The sequence below is a fragment of the Carcharhinus amblyrhynchos genome, chromosome 4, assembly GCF_965287045.1.
Source record: "Carcharhinus amblyrhynchos chromosome 4, sCarAmb.v2.hapA, whole genome shotgun sequence".
Lineage (NCBI taxonomy): Eukaryota > Metazoa > Chordata > Chondrichthyes > Carcharhiniformes > Carcharhinidae > Carcharhinus > Carcharhinus amblyrhynchos.
This window is the reverse complement of record NC_137327.1, coordinates 97156239-97177415: the sequence shown is the minus strand read 5'-3', so window position 1 is coordinate 97177415 and position 21177 is coordinate 97156239. Positions and strand designations below refer to the sequence as shown.

General features: G+C 41.4%; 1 protein-coding gene across 3 annotated transcripts in view; it reads right to left on the bottom strand.

The window, feature by feature from the left end:
• The window catches only part of kctd12b (potassium channel tetramerisation domain containing 12b), a 43012-nt gene extending 22453 nt beyond the window's left edge, over nucleotides 1-20559 (bottom strand). For 2 of the 3 annotated variants that reach the window (XR_013886526.1, XM_080187612.1), the window contains exons 1-2: nucleotides 19607-20559; nucleotides 1510-1563 (exon numbers count right to left, since the gene is read on the bottom strand). Coding sequence is in view for 2 of the 3 variants with exons in the window: in XM_080187612.1 (XP_080043738.1) it covers nucleotides 1510-1563; nucleotides 19607-20438 (886 nt within the window). In the remaining variant the exon portion in view is untranslated. The remainder of the gene's footprint in view (nucleotides 1-1509; nucleotides 1564-19606) is intronic. The other variant, XM_080187613.1, reaches the window with a different exon arrangement.
• Between the last annotated feature and the right edge of the window lie 618 nt (nucleotides 20560-21177).

Here is a 21177-nt window from a genome sequence, read left to right as displayed (position 1 = left end):
TCATAGAATCCCTACAATGCGGAAGAGTCCATTCAGCAAATCTCTGACAGAATATCTTACCCACGCCCTCTCCCCTGCACTATCCCTGTAATCTCACACATTTACCATGGCTAATCCATCTAACCTACACATCTTGGGACACTAAGGGGCAATATAACATGTCCAATCCACCTAACCCGCACATCTTTGCAATGTGGGAGGAAACCGGAGCACGTGGAGGAAACACATGCAGACATGGGTAGAATGAGCAAACATACACTGAGACAGTTACCCAAGGCTGGAATCAAACCTAGGTCCCTGGAGCTGTGAGGCAGCAGTGCTAACCACTGTGCCACCATGCTGTTCTTTCTGGGCGCAAAGCCAATTTGCATACTTATGTCTTCATTAGAGTGACATTAATGCATCCCGCATCTTCCAGTCTCCCGGCTGCTTTCCCAATCACCCCCAGCCGACGTGAAATCACTATTAGTCTCCACCTGTGCCACCTCCCCCTCCCCCCCCCACAGGTGTAAATCTCTCTGCTGTCAAAAAACTGACAGAAAATGAGAAGATTGCAGTGCCAAACACATCGAAAAAACAGGTGTGAAACACATCCATTTATAGACACTCCAGGAATGATCATACTAGCCGTTCACTCTCCCACTACAACAAAGTCAGAAAATTTGGTGAAATCTCTGTTCACTGCAGCGGGATGGGAAAACCCCACTGGCATGAACAGTCATAACATTCCCATTTTAGATTTTTGTTTGGGGAAGAGGTGTTGGAAAACTGGAGAGAGACAAATGCATTGCCATTATTTAAGAAAGGCAGCAGGGAAAAGGCAGGGAACCTTTAGAAACGCAAGGACTGATTAGTGATAATCAGCACAGCCGACTAAATGGCTATTCTCCTTCTGACAATATTTTAGCAGACTGGTATAAAATAGACTTGTATAAAGTTCTTATACGTGTAGTTCATCAAAGTTGTTCATTTCTTTGGAATAAAGTTGTCATTGATTATGTAAAAACAGCACAGAAATTTTACACCATGCATTGCATTTAGCAGCATTCAAGCCCTACTCAAGTTTTAATTTGCAAATCCTAATGTGACAAATGCCTTTTTAAGACAGAGATTGTGACACAAAAATTAGTGTTCTCCAAAACACCTTGCTCAGGCATTGTGGAAGTCTTTCACAATTAATCAATTTTAAAGCATTGTGAAGATCAGTTAAAAATGTACAATGAACAAATATAAAAATAACCCATTTTATGAGCTTATGGATTTTCACCTATAATACAGAACACCATCAAAGGTGAAAAGTATAAGAGAGAAAATAATTCTCTCCTATGAATGGACACCAGACTTGAATTTTAAAACTCTCTAAATTGTAGCAGCAGGGAACAATGATGGAGGAAAGAAATTCCAGTTTTGAGGCACTGGAAAAGAATAAATTTGCATTAAATATTAAACATGATAAAGAAACCAGTTCTGTTAATATGTAAGATATGTTTCACTATTGTGTTTATTTACCTGCTCTGGTGAGCTGGTTGGTGACATCAATCTGATTCCAGGAGTTGGGAGAACCTGTTCAGAAAAAAAAGGCACAGCTTGATAGCTAATTAAAATAGTTTAGTTACACCTACTGCAGTAAACAATACCATGCAATCACATTAGTACTTCCATCCTATTTGTTATGTATTCTGTTTGGATTGTGTAGGTCAAACAGTAACTTCCATATTATTCATAATCTCAGACAGTGCACATTTGGATATTGGCACACACTCAAAAACTTTCCTAGGATTTTAATATCATGCCTAATTATATAAAATCCTCAGAATTGTGTTGCAATGAAATAAATGCTCATTGATGTTTTGGTTATCAGTTTCTGTGGTCTTGATTATTTAGATTTTCTTATCCAAGTTTCTTTTATTATAGAATTAATTTCGTATGTGCAAAATATTGATTCTTAGTTGCATTACAGTAGAATATATTATTTTTGATGGATGCAGTGTGCAGCACAGGGCTAAACAATATGGGCAGGGGTGGGTATGGATGTCACACCCCTTGGTATAAATCAGATTGGCATTTCCACCCAGGGGCTAATCTGATAGGCCAGCAGTTTCACCATTACTGGCAGCACCAGGAAGGGGTCAATGGCGGCTATTGGGTTATTGGCATAATAAGGAGTCCAAGGTCTAGGATATTAGGTAGGTCAGAGACAGGGACAGTGGTGAGGAATGGGTGGTTTTGAGAGGAGTGGGCAGGATGGAATGGGGTGGTTTAATCCAGGGTGATAACGTGATCAGCAAAGGGCATCCCCTTGAAGAATTAACCCTTCTTCTTTCCCCTCCTCTATCCATTTCAGGTTAAAAATCAAGCTTTCCACTCCTGTATTATGGATAGTGTATTAAAGGGGTTAATTGGCATGATAACATACCTAATTGAGCCATCACATGGTCTTTTAAATATGGTGGGCGGTTTGCCAAAGGAGGTGAGCTCAGAGATGGGGAGAAAAGTGGTGTGATGGATGCCCATTAACTATTATGTGCCAGCACCCCCCACCCTGGCCCCGTCCATGGAAACAGGTAAAATTCAACCACACAGTAAAATCCAGAAGTTAAGTGGAATTGTAGATTAAAGAGTGTTTGCATAAATCTTAAAGTGTTTGTAAGTGCAATAATTCAATGAGAATTCTAACTGGTCAAAATCAGGCCACTTCAAGTGTTATTATTTGCTAATTCACATATTTGAATCAAATACTGGTTCTACACCTCCCCAATTGAGTTCTTCATTGAGGTCAATCAGACATACAATTAAGTGTGGTGTAAATTAAAGTTCAGCTCAATCCTATCAGTTACATCCCAGGCACTTACAATTACCTGCATAATGCATGACATTGTATTACATCACAATAGCATTATAGACATCAGTTCATCACAAATTACAGTGTTTGTATTATATATTTTAAAGAGTTGCAGGTTGCTTTAAGAGCTGATCACATGATTTGACAGTGATATTATTAGTGTTGGAAGAGGCTGCTGTTTTACTTTTAGTTTTGTGTTCAGTGCAGAGCAGAAAACATCTATTTCAATAAAACCTGTCTTGTGTTAGTTGAATCAATGGGCCCTATTTTACCATTTTGATTCTAAGTGCCTGGTGGACTTGAAACTGTTTCAGATCCAACTTTTAGACCCATTCTCAGGCATCCTTACACGCACTCTTCCTGCAAAAATATCAGTGAATCCAAATCGTGCTGCACAAGCCTGTGGATGGGGCTTAGCGCACCCAAAACCCTGCAGCTCCGAGTGGCACCACCTACTGCGCATGCACAAAACAAAATGATAAAACGCTACTCCCTTCCCCCTCACTGATCCACTGGTAGAGAGATCCACCGTTCCCCCTCTACCCTACCAATGGCAAGCAGAGTGACCCCCTTCCCCCTGACCCTGGACCCTCCTGCATAAGGCCCTCATCCATTCCAGACTCCGATGGCAGTATGACACCTCCCTCTTTCTCCCCTTTCCCCAATCATTGAGGCATTGATCCACCAATCCTGTGCCCCAACCTCCTCCCTCCCTATCAGCTCATCTGCAAGTGCTCACTTGCCTTTCTCTCAATGCTAACAAACAAACTGCATGTAACTTGCTGGAATGCTCTGCCAAAGTGCCTGCAGCTGATCTGCCAAACGAGGGGCAACGCCATAAAAATCCAAGGATGGACAGGCAGGCAGGCATGCCTGCACAAAATGTGCCCACGACCAGCCTCCATCCTCCCCACCCCCCCCCCACTATTTGCTGAGGGCAACCTGGGGAGGCTGCTGAATGTGGTAGAGACAAAATGGAACGGGAATCCTCATCCCCCCAGAAGGAGGTAGACCCAGGAGGGCTGATGGCAATGCGACCTGGGAAGCAGTTGCTAACTTGGTCAAAGTCATGACACTGGCCCTGTGAACTGGGAAGCAGTGCCACAAGAAGGTCAATGGTAGCAAGGGTGAGTGCTTAACTTCATCTAGCATCTTCCTCCAAATCTCCCCGAGATCCTCCCATCCCTTCCTATCCCCCAAGCACCACTGAGCTTGCCCTCTAAGGGCCACCACCTGACACTCTGCAGGAGTCACATCATCATTTCTTTCATGGCTACATCTATCACCACAGGAGAAACCGACCATAACACCAGACAGAGGGCAAAGACAGAGGGCGGTGAACCAGACCTCCAGGTCCTCACCCTCTTTGAAGAGCGGGTCTTGGAGCTGTCCAGGGAAGGGAAGATGCGGGCTGTCAGTGACAGCATGGTCGGGCTGCAGTCAAGAAGACAGCACCTGTCAATCCTCCACTCAATTTCAGGCAACTTCTCCGGGGCATGAGTTTTGGTGTGAGGAGCAAGGTTTAAAGGAGATGTACGAGACATTTATTTGCACAGAGAGGGTAGTGGATGCCTGAAACTCGCTGCCAGGAGAGGAAAATGCTGCTGACATCTCCATTAGGAGTCTGGAAGGATCCAGTCGCATGAAAGTTCAGAGCAGCCATCAATTTGATAGCTACCAAGAGTGGGTGCCCCCCATCCGCCTCTCGGTCCCAGGTCCTACAACAAGTTCCACAGGTGTTGCACTGCCTCCGTTCAGCGGTAGAGCTGTCAGCGGCACACGTGTCCAACATCTATTCAAAAGACACTCGTGCACAGAACTATTGGGGTCACTGTTCCCTCCTTCTCCTGCATCCCCCACTCTGGGCATATGGAGGGTAGTTCCTACTTCTGGTGGTCACCTCCGTCTATTCCAGCAAGTGGTAAGGCCTGGGCCTCCTGTGCCTGCAATTCTTCCTCCTGCTCCTCTTCCTCCGCTCAGCAGCAACCAAAAGATCAATTGGTTGCATCGCAAAAGCCATCTCGTCACTCCGAAGGGGCGGGGTGGTGGGGGGGGTGGCAGTTTTGGAGATGGAGAGGAACACATGAATGCATGCTTGCCCATAAGCCCATCAAAAGTCACTGTCCATACCCCCCAATTCCCCCAGCCACATGCTCTCCAAAATCACAGCGCCACCCCCCCCCCAATTTGCCAGCCACATACTCCCCAAAATCACAGCCCCCCCATTTCCCAAAGCCACATGGTCCCAAAAATCACAGCTCCTTGAAAAGTTGAGAGGCTGCAGCAGTGCAATTTGCAACAGCTTTGTGCACATCCTTCAGCTGGAAGAGTGCTGAATGCACTAGGACCCAGCAGCATCCATAAGGCACGAGGTAGGTGCAGAGACCTGGGTCCGACCTGCAAATTGGAAATCAGACACCCTATTAAGCAACAGGCCCCCACCCCCAAATACTTGCAGAGCCCCCACCGACCCAAGAAAGAAAATGGCCATAACGAAAGGACTTCCATAAGCAGCAGAGAGCTGTCAGAGACTGGGCACTTACCTCCTCACTAACCCTTACTGATGGAGTGCCCAAATCAGACTTATATGGAGCATGTCTGTTTCACGCTGATTCCGGATTGGCGAACATGGTGGTAAAGGGGGAAGTGCTGGTAAAGTTGAGCATGCAGCCCATTAAGTCAATTTAAATGTGGCTATTTTTGGCCCTTGGTAAAGGAGGAACCCATGCCAAGGTGAGCAGATTGCACTACTCATCTCATGTCCGACATTACCAAATTTTCGTGCCCAAAAACAGATGCAACTTGATGGTAAAATTGGGCTCTATGTGTGAAAACCACATCTTTTCTTTTTTTGTTGAAAACCTCAATCCCTAATAGTTAGGGAACTACAGTTTGCAGATCAAGTTTGTTAATCAATAGCATATATTTTTAAAATAAAGGATCCAATCTAAACTATGATGAACACTGGGTGGTTACATCTTAATAGAAAGTTACTGTACTAAGTAAAGGTATGTAGTAAGAATATTGTCTGCACATTACCCTTATTTAATAATACAATGGAAAAATGAAGATTGTAGGATATCAACAATAAAAAAAATTGAAAGAACTTTATCTGACTGTGCAGAGCATCCACAATCAGATAGGCAAAGCAAACACAAAAAGAGATAAATGGTTTAAATCTAATCAATATTGCAGAGGCATAGATACAAGGTGACCAAGGTTGAGAAATGAATACTCTAAGGTATACACCATTTTGAAATGACAGGCAGAATGGAAGAGAAAGAGGGATAGTTTTAATAATAAATGGTGACATCAGGGAGAAAAGGTCTTAGCTCAGAAAATCACAAAGTTAAATCAGTATGGGTGGAGATTATGAATAGCAAGGGCCAGAAAATGCTGATAGGAGTTGTTTATAGATCTGCTAACAATAACTATACTGATATGGGGGCTAATAATATTGAGGAAATTAAGATAATTAGTATCATCAGTGAAAAAGTACTGGAGAAAGATTCAAGGGACTAAAATGTGACAAATCCCCAAGACCTGTTGTCTACATCTTATGGGTTCTAAAAGGATAGCTGCAGAGATAATGGATACATTAGCTATGATTTTCCAAAATTCCCTAAATTCAGGAATGGTCCTGGCAGATTTGAGGTTGACAAATGTGACACCCCTATTGAACAAAAGACGAAGAGATAAAATAGGGAACTACAAATCAGTTGTCTTACATTAGTCACCAGAAAAGTGTTGGAATCTACTATTATGGAAGAGTTAACAATGCAATGAGAAATGCATAGAATGATTAGTATAAAGTATGATTTCACAAAAGGGAAATTATGGTTGACTAATTTATTTGAGTTTTTTTGAGGATGTAACAAGTAGGGCAGATAAAGGGGACACAGTCAATGCAATATATTTGGATTTTCAAAATGCTAAGGTGTCACACAAAAGTAAATACAAAAGATAAGGGAACATAGGATTTCAGGTGATATATTAGCATGGATAAAGGATTGATTAATAGAAATGCAAAGATTAGGGATAAATGAGGGTTTTAAAGTTGGCAGGCTGTGACCACTGGAGTGCAGGAAGGATCAATGTTGGAGCCCTTAGCTAGTTATAATCTACACCAATGACTTAGAAATAGAGGCAAAGAGTAATGTACCTAAGTTTGCTAATGATACAAAGATAGATGGGAAGCTCTGAGGAGGACACAAAGAAGATGCAAAGAGATTTGACAGTTAAGTAAATGAGCAACAAAGTGGCAGATGGAGTGTAAAGTGTACAAGTAAAAGGCTATTCACTTTGGTCACAGGAATCGAGAAGCAGAATTCTTTTTAAGTGTTGATGTTTAAAGAATGTGCTTGAGCAATGAATAGAAAACATATGGAAAAACACCTGGCCTCCCGATTTATTCATAGGCTCCTCCAGATCGCCAGCTTCCCACCTGAAACTGCACTCCTGGTGCTCGGGAATCTAGGTCTAAGGGGTGCAGTTTCAGGATAAGGGACTGATCATTCATCAAAGAGTTGTGAGTCTTTGGAATTCTCATCTCCGGAAGGTTGTGGATGTATAATCATTGAACATATTTAAAGATGAGATAGATTTTTGGGCTCTCAGGAAATCAAGGGGTCTAGGGAACGACCTTTGTTTTGTTCTCTTCATTTTGTTTTCTTCACAAGATTAGACTTTGAATCAACTATACTAACTCATACTTTGCTGGTTCAGAACCAAGTGGAAATTTTAATCTGGCAACCTAGTGGGCTAGGAACCTGGTCTGTTTGCTGACCTTTGCATGAAACTGGATTGTGCTAGGTAGCTTTGCACAACCCTCCAGAAATATGGGTTGGTATGTTGGCATCAATTGAAGCATATTTCAATAAACTTTTAAATTCAGTGGCCAGTGAGCACAAGGCAGGAACATAGCATCAAGTGAGGGGCTGAAGCAATCTCATGGAAATGCTGCAGTACATACTCAGTATTTGTATCACCTTTCTTTATAATGAGCAGGTGGGAAAGGGTTTGTTCATGGTACTTTTGCTGAATTTTTTTCAATCATGTTAGGACTGGAAGCATTATGGTTGTCTTTGATTGGTCCTTGAATGAGGACCAGCACACTAAGCAGCAGCCATTGTTCATAAGAAACCTGTAAGTGGGAAACAGATGGTTTATGCAGAGGGGGGCAGCAATGCAGGGAACAGCAGAGTCTTAAGATGGTACTTTAAGTAATACATTGCATACAAGCAGAGGCTGACATTATATGACATATCCAAACAGTAGTGTCTCAGGAAGTTTAGGTTGTTTTAAGGTCAACCTGCCATAAGATGATTTGTTCCCTGATGGATCTGTGGTCACACATCACCATGGCTATCAAAATGACCACCTTTCTCAACTGTTTTGCTGAGGATTGCACCAGCAGGAGGAATATGATACAGAACTCCTCATCTTTGGATGATGCCAAGAAGGAAAGGTAAGGAGGTGGAAGATGACAAGGGCAATGCACTTCAGACTGATCACATTGCCATCTGGAATAACGTGGATGCCCTTATTAAGCAAGGTTCACTTAGGTTGCACTACTGGACCCATGACAAAAGCACATGCAATGGCCATTTTCTCTCCAAACTCCTCAATACTGCTGATAAAAAGCAATCTTGTAAAGAACCTTTTGCATATCCTCCGACTCATCCCTATTAATTCATGTTTTCTGATTCATCAACAAAAACTGAAAAGGTGACTTGCCACTCAGCAACCATGAATGGACAAGATGGGAAAGAGATGCAACAGAATAATAATTATCTGATTCTATTAAACAACAGAAACATTATGCTGGAATTCTCCAACCTTGCCCACGGCTGAGATTCTCTGGTCCTGCTGCAGTGATTAGAGCTTTGACTGAATGTCAAATTCTCCACAATTACTGGCAATAGTGGCGTGGCGAGTGAGATCAGAGAATCCCTGCCTGTATTTTACCACACACATGTGCACATACCTTTATGCCAATAGAAAGTAAAGCTCTTTCTTTTTCTACTGATCATATGTGGTATAACACCTGTGACTGTGCTTTCTTCCTGTTTGCAACAGGGAAAGTCATTGCAAGGCTCCTTGTCAATTACCTCTTCCTAATGGCCATACAGTTCCTCCAAACTCACAGTGAGATTTTCATCCATTGAGATGTACCACATGATTTTCATTGTGTGGTAAATTCAAGCAAAATGAAAAGAGCAGCAACCGCAGTACAAGACCTTTATTGATGCCACAAAAGTCTCGGACTCTGTCAGCCATCAAGGGTTATAGAATATCCTCATCAAATTTGACTGCCCTCAGGAATTTGTTACCATCCTCCATCTATTCTATGATGACACAAACCATCATCATCACCAATGGAACCATTACAGATTCTGTTTTGGTGGAGACTGGGGTCAAACAAGTCGGTGTCATCACACTAACCCTCTTCTCCATCTTCTGCACTGCAATATTACACTTCACTTGTGGAGATGTGGAGATAATTTACAAAGCAGATGGGGACTGTTGAAAGTACGCCACATTCAATCCAAAACAAATGTTACTCCAACTTCTGTCAGTGAGCTCCAGAATGCAGATGACACTTGTACATTTGTTCAGTCAGAAAATGAGCTTAATTTCTGAATGAAATGAAAAAACGAGCCTTTCAGAAATACCTGGAAAACGAAGATCCTCTTCCAACCAACATCCACAGCACAGCATCTATCTATCCCTTTCCCTACTGCCCCATTAAGATCAGTAGCAAGACCTTGCAAAATGTGGACTATTTTCCATATCCTGGGAGCCTCCTCTTGTGAAACATAGAAATCGAAGACAAAACTCATCATTGCTTCCAACATACCAGTTCAATCTTCGGTCGACTGAGGGAAAGGGGACTAGGATCTTGAACCATTCAAATGTTATGATTCATCAGGCAGCAGAGGTCTCTACATTCCTATATGCTTTAGTGACTTGGATGACTAACAGCAGACACTTCAAAATATTGGAGAAACATCAGCACTGGTCCCTTCTCAAAACCTGAGACAAGAGAGGTAGTCCAATAAAGGTGTCCTCTACCAAACTAATATGCTCAGCATTGAGGTGCCGGTCAATTAAACTCGGTTCACTGGGCAAGAAACGTCATTCATATGCCTTACACCACACTACTGAAGTGATTGTTCTATTCAGAATTCAGTTGTAGCAAGAAACTCTCAACTCCAGAAATGCTTTAGCGATGTCCTCAATTCCCTGAAGAGGTTCATATATCCCCACTGACTCATGGGATTCCCTGGAATGTGACCAAGCAAAGGGGAAGGTTCATTTGGGATTGCATCAAACACTTTTAGGAACTTAGTGAGGAACACATAGAGGCAAAATTGATGCATCAGAGAAAGAACACAGGTCTGCAAATATTTCATCTACCCAACCCTTTGAGCACAAACTGTCCTGGGCATTGCAGAGTCTGTAGATTGGGCATTGGATCCAGCAGTCATCTCAAAACCCAACAAACTCAAGTCAAAGCAAGCCAACTGAGGGAGTGCTAAAGAAGGTGCAACCCTTGGATCTTGAGCAGCAGGTAGAGACAGGTTCCTCAGATTCCCACTCTGACATAAGAACTAGGAAGAGGAATAAGCTCCAGTCTGCTCCGCCATTCACTACGATCATAACTGATCTCATCTCGGCCTCCACTTTTCCGTCTGTTTTCCATAACCCTTCAACCCATGAATAATTAAAAATCTGTCTATCTCCTCTTTAAATTTACTCAATGTCCCAGCATCCATTGCACTCTGAGTTCCATGGACTCATGACCTTTTGAGAGAAATAGTAAAATCACAGCTATATATCTGAGTGGGCCCACCAAAGAGTTGGTAACTGAACTGATGCATTGTATACACAAATTCTGTAACACTTTCAAAACCCTTCATGGTATCATCCATCCCTATCTCTGTAATCTCCTTGAGCTCAACAACTAAGGTATCTGCATCCCTCCAATTTCTGCCCTCTGAGCATCCTGATTTTACTTGCTCCACCACTGGTGGCCGTGCTTTCAGCTGCCAAAACACTAAGCTTTGGAACTCCCTCCATAAACAACTCAGCCTCTCAGACCTCCTTTTGGTATCATTACTTTCTCTGTGTTGTCAGTGATGACGGTTTCTTGCATGCATAGTACAAATGTAGCTGTGGAGCCTGATTGCAGACTTGCATAGCTTTTCACAGTACAGGAAAGAATGAATTTTCTGATATTACTGGGCTGCCCAGTCTCTCTAGCTTGCCTTTTGTCCTTTTCTGCTGTGTTTCTTGCTGTTCAAAGGTGAAAACAGCACCACCTGAGATTGTTCCCCAGATAGTTCTTTCCTGTGCATTTTTCTCTCATTGTGTGGTTGTGCCTTATTTCCTGAAATTCTCCTTCAAGGAGTCCTTGAAACCGAACAGACAGTATCAAAGTTTTGGCTGTGAATGAATGACTGTTTTAGGTATTTTATCATTGGTTATACCTCCAGCTCTCTTTCTCAAAGAGGAGTGCAGCCTATGATACTCTGGGACTATGTCAACATTTTTTACATGTCTAATCCATTTAAACTGGGTTCTGAAGATGACTGCTTCAATCAGAGGCATTTCTCAATGTTCAGCAGTTATCCTCATATGATTCCCATGATGTTCCAAATGCGTTTCATATGGATCCTTTCCAGTTGCTTTATATGTCTGCGACAGATCGTCCATGTCTCACAGGTATGTGGAAGGTATCAACACACAGCATGGTTGACACTTTATTTCTTCCATAGTCACTCTATAAATGAATAAATTCTGAGCTTGCTTTGGCAATTCCATCCAGCTCACATTAATGCAGACATTTCTGAAGATTGTACTTCAGAGATATGTGAAGTTATCCAATCTTTAAGTTTGTCATTGACAGTTATCGGAGGTGGGGCATAATTAGAATTTGACAGTGGTTGGTAGAGTATCTCTGCCTTCCTTAAGCTAATAGTTAGCCCAAAGTCATCTGCTGCTTTTGAAAAACGGTCGATGATCCTTTGAAAGCTATGTTCGAGGTTTGATACGAGGGCAGTCATTGGCAAACTGCAATTCCCAAATCATCATATCTGATCTCTTAGTTAAGGATTTCAGTCATCCAAGGTTGAAAAGATTGCCATCTGTTGTTAATTCGATATATATTCGATCAGCACTTCCATAAAACTCCCCAGAAAGCAGAGCAGCAAACAATATTAATTTATGCTAGAATCTCACCAGATATTGCAACAATGAGATTCCTCTGTGATTGTCACACACAAGTCTGTGCCCTTTTTTTTGCACAAATGAACAATTGTGGCATTCTTAAATTCCTGGGGAATGATTTGTTAATCTTGCAAACTGTGATATAATTGAATGCATTTGTTGGCTTGCTGGAATCCCTCAGATTTGTAAATATCGCCTGGAATTTCACCTGAACCTGGGGATTTCCTTGAGGGTAAGGATCTGATAGCTTTGTCAACCTCCATAACAAAGGGTTTTCTGTTTATATTTTCACATTCATATATTTTCTATAGCTACCCCGTTTACAATGGATGGTTGGTATCTGTTTAAGCATGGCAGGCCACACCAACTGCACCAGTTCCTCCTTTAAGACATTCCTTAAAACCTATTTCCTTGACCTAGTTTTTGGACATCTGGCCAAATATATCTTTATATCGGTCAGTGTCAAATTCCCATTTATAATGTTCCTGCGACGTGCCTTGGGATATCTTATTACTTTACATAAATGCAAGTTGTTGTTATCATTGCATCTTCAGGGTCCAGTGTCTCTGAGGAATTGACAGCCATGAGCTCCACCAATTTCTGCTGGATGCCTGAAGGCCCTTCATGCATAAAAGGCATGCCTGACGCCCTTCAGGGATAAAAGAGGTTCTGCGAGGTAGCAATATGTTGCACATCATCATTATGAAGATAATCCTATTTCATTGGTTGAAATCAAGTCAGTATAGCTGAGTGCTGTATGACATAGGGTTTGCTGATATGTTATTCTGTCACTCAGTAGATGAGAGCTCTCCATTTCCAATGGTCAGGGGTAAAATTCCAGATATCCAGCGCCGCCTCCTCTGCACTTGTAAACCAGGAAATATGTGGAAGCTGATCTCAACATTTCTCTCTCATGTCCTTCTGGAGAATGAACGGATGGTGTGCCTTTGCTAAGGTGACCATGAGGTAGATGCTTAAAAGTGGATGAGCAGATGGGAATTTGAGGAAGTATATAGAAAGAGAATGAGAGCAGGTTTAGGGCAACTGGGTGAGGAATGGTGTCACAGTGGTTAGCACTGCTGCCTCACAGCGCCAGGAGCCTGGGTTTGATTCCTGGCTTGGGTCACTGTCTGTGTGGAGTTTGCATGTTCTCCCTGTGTCTGGGTGGGTTTCCTCCGGGTACTCCGGTTTCCTCCCACAGTCTGAAAGATGTGCTGGTTAGATGCATTGATCCAAACAGGCACTGAGTGTGGCGACTAGGGGAATTTCACAGTAACTTCATTGCAGTATTAATGTAAGACTTACTTGTGACTAATAAATACTTTACTTTACTTTACTGACTGGTGTGTCATACATTCCATAAAGCATAGTGAAGCAATGGGATGATATGCACAGCAGGACATAGGTGAATGTGCAACAGTACTCTGCTTTTTTGATTAGATCATTAAAGTAATTCCTGTATTGAATCTATAAATGTTGCACAATGTCCATATGTCATTATAGCTCATCTCCTGAATGGCTTCCAGTCATGCATTCTGGGTTTGATATTTCCTAATCTTCATAGTTCCCTGCATCACGTCAAGGCAGGTGTTATTGAAACATGGCATAACATTTCCTATTCCACATCCAATGTTAAAATTCATCTTTCTTTTGTTGTAAACACTAACTCCTCCAAATTGCATCTTTGAATTGGCCCTTTAAGTACTGAAGTTGAAATCACATAGTAGAGATCTTCAGCTTGCCCACGGCTGTGCATTGAATCCAGAAATGCCAGTGAGCTGATTGAGTTACAAAACCATTGACAAATGCACTGAATGTCTTACATCATTATCAGAATGTCCCCCCTACCCCCCAACAACCCCCAGCCTCCCTCTCCTCCAAGTAAATAAAAGCTTGGCTTCTGTATTGCTAAGGAATTTTCAATCTAACTGGTTAATGGAACACACAGTGAGTCACTTGTTCTGTTAGTTTCCAGATTTCTTAAAAGTGCACCCTCATACTTTGACATTGCTTCCCTTGTCACTTTATTCATGTCACTTTGATATTACCATACTACTATTACTTCAAATCATCAAGATCCCCTGGGCTGAAGCTCCATCTACTATGAAATCCATTCTGTTACAACTCGTCATTTTTAAAGCTCATTTTGACTTTAATTTACTTGCTGAAGGTCTTTCTTGACTAGTGAGTAAGTCCCATACCATGGGGCAATCTGTAAACTGCACTATTTACATATATGTGCGCCCTATGCAATCAGGAATCACAAGATCAGAGGTATTGGCAACCAGTGCCATTAGTGGGTAATATTTTCATTTAACAGCAGCAATACTTCTTCAATTCCTCTTCTGTGGAAATTTCTGCCTTATCCTTTCAATGTAACCACATAGACTAAATCAGTACCATGTAAGACTGTCTTTAAGTAAGATTTTATTAAAGCACAGGGAAACAACAGGAGATATCAATTATGGATGGAAACTCACCTATCTCCTTCACTGTTTGCCCTCAAATAATTTTATATACAAGTCATATGCACTTGGCTCAAACATTAACACACAAGACTAGAGCATTGTGATTCACAATCCAGATTGAATAGCATAGAAACAAAAACAACACAACTTAAATTTGATAAACTTCCCACGTTGATAGCTAAAATTTGGCAGGATTGTTTGTTTCACTGCATACTTCAGATTGGGTCAAAGTATTGTGACGATACTGTGCCTTTTAGAAATGTATTTGTGTCATGGTACTTGTGCAGTTTTGTTTTAGAAGTCAGTTCTATTTACCCGGTGTCACTTTGTCCATAACCAGCAGCCCACATGTTGATACTGCAGAAGTCTAATTGACCCCAATTGCTCGAGGGTTTTTTAAAAATCTAGGTTAATGCAGTTTTATTATTTTAGTGTTTTCCCTTGGAGTTTTTCACAGTGAGGTTTGATTAGGTTGATTGACAGGAAAAAATCATGTGACTGGGTAGGGCTAGGCTCACAAAGAAACAAGAACAGTTGTTTTGCATCTTTACAGATCAATATCTCTCTTTCAAGTTTGAAGTCTAGGACCTGCCAGAAAATAGGTCTTTTTGTCTGAAATTCTGCTGTTTAAAGATATATATTTTTCTGGAGCCTGCTGTATGGGAGTCAGAAGCCAGGTGTCTTTCCGAACCTCTGTCCAGAAGTGTTAAAAGGCTGTAAGCCGAGCACCCACCTAAGCCTATATGTTTTGTGCTGATTCTGAAGTATTTATGTCTGTGGCGAATTCACTTAAATTGAAATTATAGATAGCTAGCAGTTAAGAATTCTACCTTGTCATGTTTAATTATTTCAATTGGTAAAAGTTATTTTAATTATTTTTGTAATATTTTAACTAGGTCATCAAAAATTGTTTTAATAAAAGTTTCCTAATCGGTCAATGGAATCACACCAGGAGTGAAACATGGTCACACTAATGCCAAAATCAGAAAACATTGGCATCTAGGTTAATTTCATAATATACTTTGGAGTTTCTGATCTGGTCCATAACAGTATGTAATAGGGCAATGTTGTCCAATCTGATCTGGAAATTGAACTTCATCTAATAGGTGACATATTTTAAAAATGACCTGCTTTCTGGCTAACTTTATAGGTAAATGAAGATTCTGATTTTTTTCTATTCCTACCTTAAAGCATCAAGCTCATGTGAAAATGTATTTAATTCAACTGAGTCTTCATTTGGTACTGATCCATCCGGTGCAGATATCATCTCTGGTCTGTGTTGAGTTGACTGAACTCAATTGGGCTAGCAGTTTGAGAGGCATAATTGCTCTGTTTATTTCGATGTTAGCAAGGAGAAAAAAGGCAAATTACAATGCCTACTGCTGATTATAGTCCAGGTGCCTCTCCTAGAAACAGCATATACATGAGCTGGGTGATATGCTTGATGGGAACTGTGATCAACATTGACATCCTATTTGCCCACAAGCTGAGTTTCAGGAATACCCTCTCCCTAATGATGGCGGCCGAATTCACCTGCATAACTGTTTTCCTCAGCCACACTCCTTGTCCAAGAGTTCCAATAGTCTTCCAGTATCTTTTATAAACTCAAGTTCATCTAATTGGGTATGCTTCACGTACCCTATTCTATACCAAGTTTCACTTACCCATCAATCCTCCACTTGATAGCTCTCATTGACTCTTAGTCCCTTAATGCCTACAATTACATCTTCTTGTTTAGATCCCTTTTCATAATTGTGCCCTTCCGATCTGAGTAATCGCCTCCAAAAACACTCAATCTGTGATCTTATGTATCCTCCACTGTTTTCATGCCATGAATGGTGATTGTGTCATCAATCATCTGGGCTCTGTGTTCTAGACTTCCTCCCTAAGGTTCTCCACCTCCTTCTTTAAGGCCATCTTAAAGCCAAACTATTTGGCAAGGTTTATGACACCAGTCGATAGATTTCTCTAATTAGGTCTGTGAGATAACACCTTGGGATGTGTTTTAATACATTAAATGTGCAATATAAATACAAGTTGTTTTTGGCCTCAGCTTGTACCACAGAGGCTGAAAGATTGTATTCTTTCTTCTCCTTGCAGTGAATTTTGATCAAAGTGACTTATCGTAGAAATGAATCATGTTTATGTTCCTTCTTTATTCATTCGCAGGATGGAGGCATCAAAGGCTGGACCAGCATTTATTGTCCATCCCAAATTGGCCTAATTTCAGGTCATTTGAGAGTCAACTATATTGTTATGGATCTGGACTCACATGTAGGCTAGACCAGGTAATTTCCTTCCCTAAAGAAAATTAGTGAACCAGATGGGTTTTTACAGCAATCAACAATGGTTTTATAATCATTAGATTTTTAATTTCAGATTTTTTTTTTACTTAATTCAAATTTCATCACCTGCCATGGTGGGATTTAAACCTGGGTCCACAGATCTTGTCCTGGCTTTATGGATTATAGTCCAATGAAAATATCACTATGCCACCTTCCTTTGTATGTAACTTTCCTCAAAACTTTGACATACAAAGTAAGCAAGTTAAAAATGTATCATGGTCACTGGAGTAACAAACTGTTGAAATACTTTAAAAATATGGATGAAACTTTCACACAAACTGAAGTGCAAAATGATAAAAGAGAAACAGTAACTAACCACTTAGATGTCACCCTACACAGAATGCACAGAGAAGAACTAGCCTCTTTCAAGTAAATTGTTATCTAAAACTTCACAATACAGTAACGTATAGTGACCTCAAAAATTTTGCTATTTTGCCAAGTTTCCTCTTTAAATTTTATCATAAACGACACAGTTTGGAATTCGATGAAAGAAGGATATTACATTACTCCCATACAAACACTTCCAATAGCTACGCATGGGTTTTAATTATATATTACAAAAAGGATGTGTGTGTTGTCTGTAAAAATTCAAGTATAAGTAGAGCACAGGCTACAAATGCTAGAGCCAGAAACATCAATTCAGAAGGGAAGTGTCAGGAACAATGTCAGTTTTGAACATGGAATATAGTTAACATTTATTTGCTTTTCCTTTTCTTACATATTTGCTAACCTGTAAAACGTAGGATGGTCTAATGCTCAATTTTATAAAAGACAATCTGATAAAAACAAAAATTTCACAAAAATATCACTAGAGGTGAGACTGAGAAGGCCCATCAGACTCATACTCTTAAACCTGTCCCATGACCTATATGCAAAAAGAATCATGTATCAGCAGGTGACAAAACTTAATTTCATTTTTTATACCAGAGTTCAGGGCAATGATACAGGAGGATGGGAGAAGGGATAATTAGAGCATCACAGGAGACAGAAACAATGTATTTAGTCTACAGATATTAAAATATTCAATGCAGCCTAAGTGTGTCAACTGCTGCTTGCACAAGAGATTGTTTTTTAATCTAAGCCTCAGCTTGCAAGCAAGATAAATTACTCACAGTTTAAATGACACATCTATGGAAACAACTTGGGTTAAAGAGGATTTCTCTAACAACAATAACATTTCAATACATTGCCAGTAACATTTACAAGTTGGTTATCAACAGTGTAACCAGCGTATACCATTAAAACATTTTTTACAGTAGAAAACACAAAATCAATTATTTTAATGTTTCATGTCAAAAGACTGACAGTAAGTCTCTTTTCAAAAGATTTATTTAATTAATAGCACATAAAGCACAGACTGACCATGTCGAAGTAGCAGTGGCTTATTAAAAATAAGTTCTCAATGGTGTTAGATCAGCAAATAAATTTTAAATATTCTTAATTCTAGATCAGTTTAAATTTGGTCTCATATTTACGCTACTTTCATATAACTTTTGAGTTTAAAATTCCTGCTGAACAATCATGAATATCCAGTCATTGCACTTGCAGCTGTAAGGTGCCATAAGAGTCCATTAGAGTAGCTGATCTTTCACTACTTTCAAGAAAAGCAACCTCTGCAGCTTATTAAATAAATATTCAGTTTTTAAGTTCTATTTGAAACAAGCCTTCATGCTTACTAGCCATCTGTAAACTCAGTTCCTTACTAAGGATAAATAATCAGATTTTGAATGGTTTTGTCATTAAGCTAACTTAATCTTAAACTTTGTAAATATCTTATTTGATTGCAGTTAAAAAAGTAATTTCCAATAGATTACAAACTTGTGTATAAAAATGACAACTGACATTTAAGTAAATATACAAATTAAACTGTGAAGACTTTGGCACTGATCTAGTCACAAAATAGCTTTATTTTTAAACAATATTACATACGCATATAAGAAACATCAACGTTTATTTGGATAGATCTGCACAAACGTCTGACAGAAACCTATTCAGAATTATCCAAAATTTTACAACAGTTATTTCACTTTGAGATCTGAATTTATCTTTTTAAAGGCTACGCGTTATTTGGCAAACATTTATTATAAGATACAAATCGTATATCTTAGAGCTCAGTACATCACTGTCGGAAAATGGCAAATCTCTATAAAGTTCACTGTTTTGCATCCTTGTGTCAACGTCAATAGGAATATAGCCTCCGCCACCACCCGCCCCCCCATCCCGCCCACCGCCGCATTAACCTGTCCTGTAAATATTCTTGGAAAGGAGCACATAGGCAGTTTGTTGTTCATAAAATAATGATGGTTCACTAATTCGCAACTGACATATACAAAAATCAGTTTTTCTTTACACCGCTACCGTTCATTTTCGGCTCAGTTTCTTTGTAACTGACCAGTTTTTACAAAAATGCCTCAAACGCTACCAATCTGCTGAAGGCACCGGGAGATGTGCCAATACCCAATGTGTACCAAACATATGCCTAGACTACAAAACTTTGTGCTCGTTTACTTAAACAGCATTGTGTTTTTGAAATAAAAAGGCAACAGACAATAATTTAAAAAGTTCATCCATCGAAATAATTGGAAAGCGTGGTAAAGTAGGTGAGGCAGCAATGGCACATGGAGGAGCACTGAGGGGCAGTTCTAGGGATGGTGGATCGGGTTTAGATCTAATCATTTGGGGAAGAGCAGGCAGAGGTTGGTGATACACAGGTCACTCACGGTAGAAAATATATTCGGTGTAGCTGGTCCATATCTTGTCATCGGTCTGATCATGAGCGAAGGCGCAGGTCCCGGTGGAGTTACAGGACACCATGTGGAAGCCAGCCTCTGCTAATCTGTCAAATGCTTGCTCCAGGAAAGTAAACTTCAGGTAGTAACGGGACGTGTAGCGCTCGGGAGGCCGGTCCGGATCCCTGCTCTCATTCAGAGTCTCCCCAAATACCTCCTTGGCCAGAGCCGTCTTTCCGCACACCATGATCCTGGCTACTCTTCTGAATTTGGCGTCTGTCTGGCTGTCTCTGCCCAGTGTGTAAGAGCCCCGGTAACCGATGGTGATGAAGCCCGCTCTCCTCTCGCTGCCAGTACCGCTGGCAGTAGCCGTGGCCGAGATGATGCTTCGAATCGCATCCGTGCTCGGCGAGCCATCCTCAGTGTCACTGGGGCAGGCGTCGTCGTTGATGGAGTTCTGTTTGCTGAGTTTGGGACTCAGTGTTTTGACTAGTTCGGGAAGTGCGAAGTACTCGGCCTCCCTCTGCAGCCGGCTCCTCTCGGGGAAGTGATCGGGCAGCACCAGCTGCTGGTCCCGCATGTAATCCAGAATGTAACGGAACAGAAAGCCGTCACGGTCGATGAAGAAGCGTCCCTTCCCGTCCCTCGCCAGCCCCAAGCCGCTTTTCCGCCCGAACATCTGAGATAGGAGGGAGTCGGGCACACTGAGCAAGGTGGAGTAGCGGGTGATGTATACCTGCCCGCCCACATTCAGCTCCACAATCTCAGGGAAAGGTGGCTCCTCGCTGCCCATGATTGAGCTGGCGTTGTCTGGCAGAGCCATGGCCGCGCGCGCTCTGGCTCCTCGTGCTCTCCCTCCCCGCAGTGGCGGGCTCCTCGTGCTCCCGCTCCCTCCCCGAACTCGCGAATTCCTCGTGCTCTCTCCCGCCCCGTTCTGCCTCTCACTGAACTTTAAACAGAATAACAGCGCGTGTCGCGCCAGAGTCGCCGCTGACCTTGACGTCAGACAGTGGGCGGAGTCTGAATGAGCGAACCAATCAGTCGGGAGCTGAGCGCTGTTATTGCAGTTGTCACCTGCATGCATCAAAACCTCCAACAAAACGCCTTCCCCTCCTTAGCACTGAGGAGGAATTCATTTTCATTTACAAATTCGAAATACTGCAATTATTAGAAATCTGAAATAAAAAATGTAAATGCTGGAAATACTCAGAAACTCGACAACAACTGTGGAACGTTTCAGCAGACCTGAAAAGTTAACTTAGAACATAGAAAAACTACAGCACAAACAGGCCCTTCAGCCCACAAGTTGCACCAAACATATCCCTACCTACTAGGCTTACCTATAACCTTCTATCTTACTAAGTCCCATGTACTTATCCAAAGGTCTCTAAAAAGACCCTATTGAATCCATCTCCATCACCACTGCCGGCAGTCGATTCCATGCACCCACCACCCGTCACGTATTGATGAAGGCACTCGTTTAGGAAATACTCTGCACAGAAACCAGAACTAGAGGGCACAGTACTTCATTATTAGAGGCTACAACATCCTGTACAATCGGT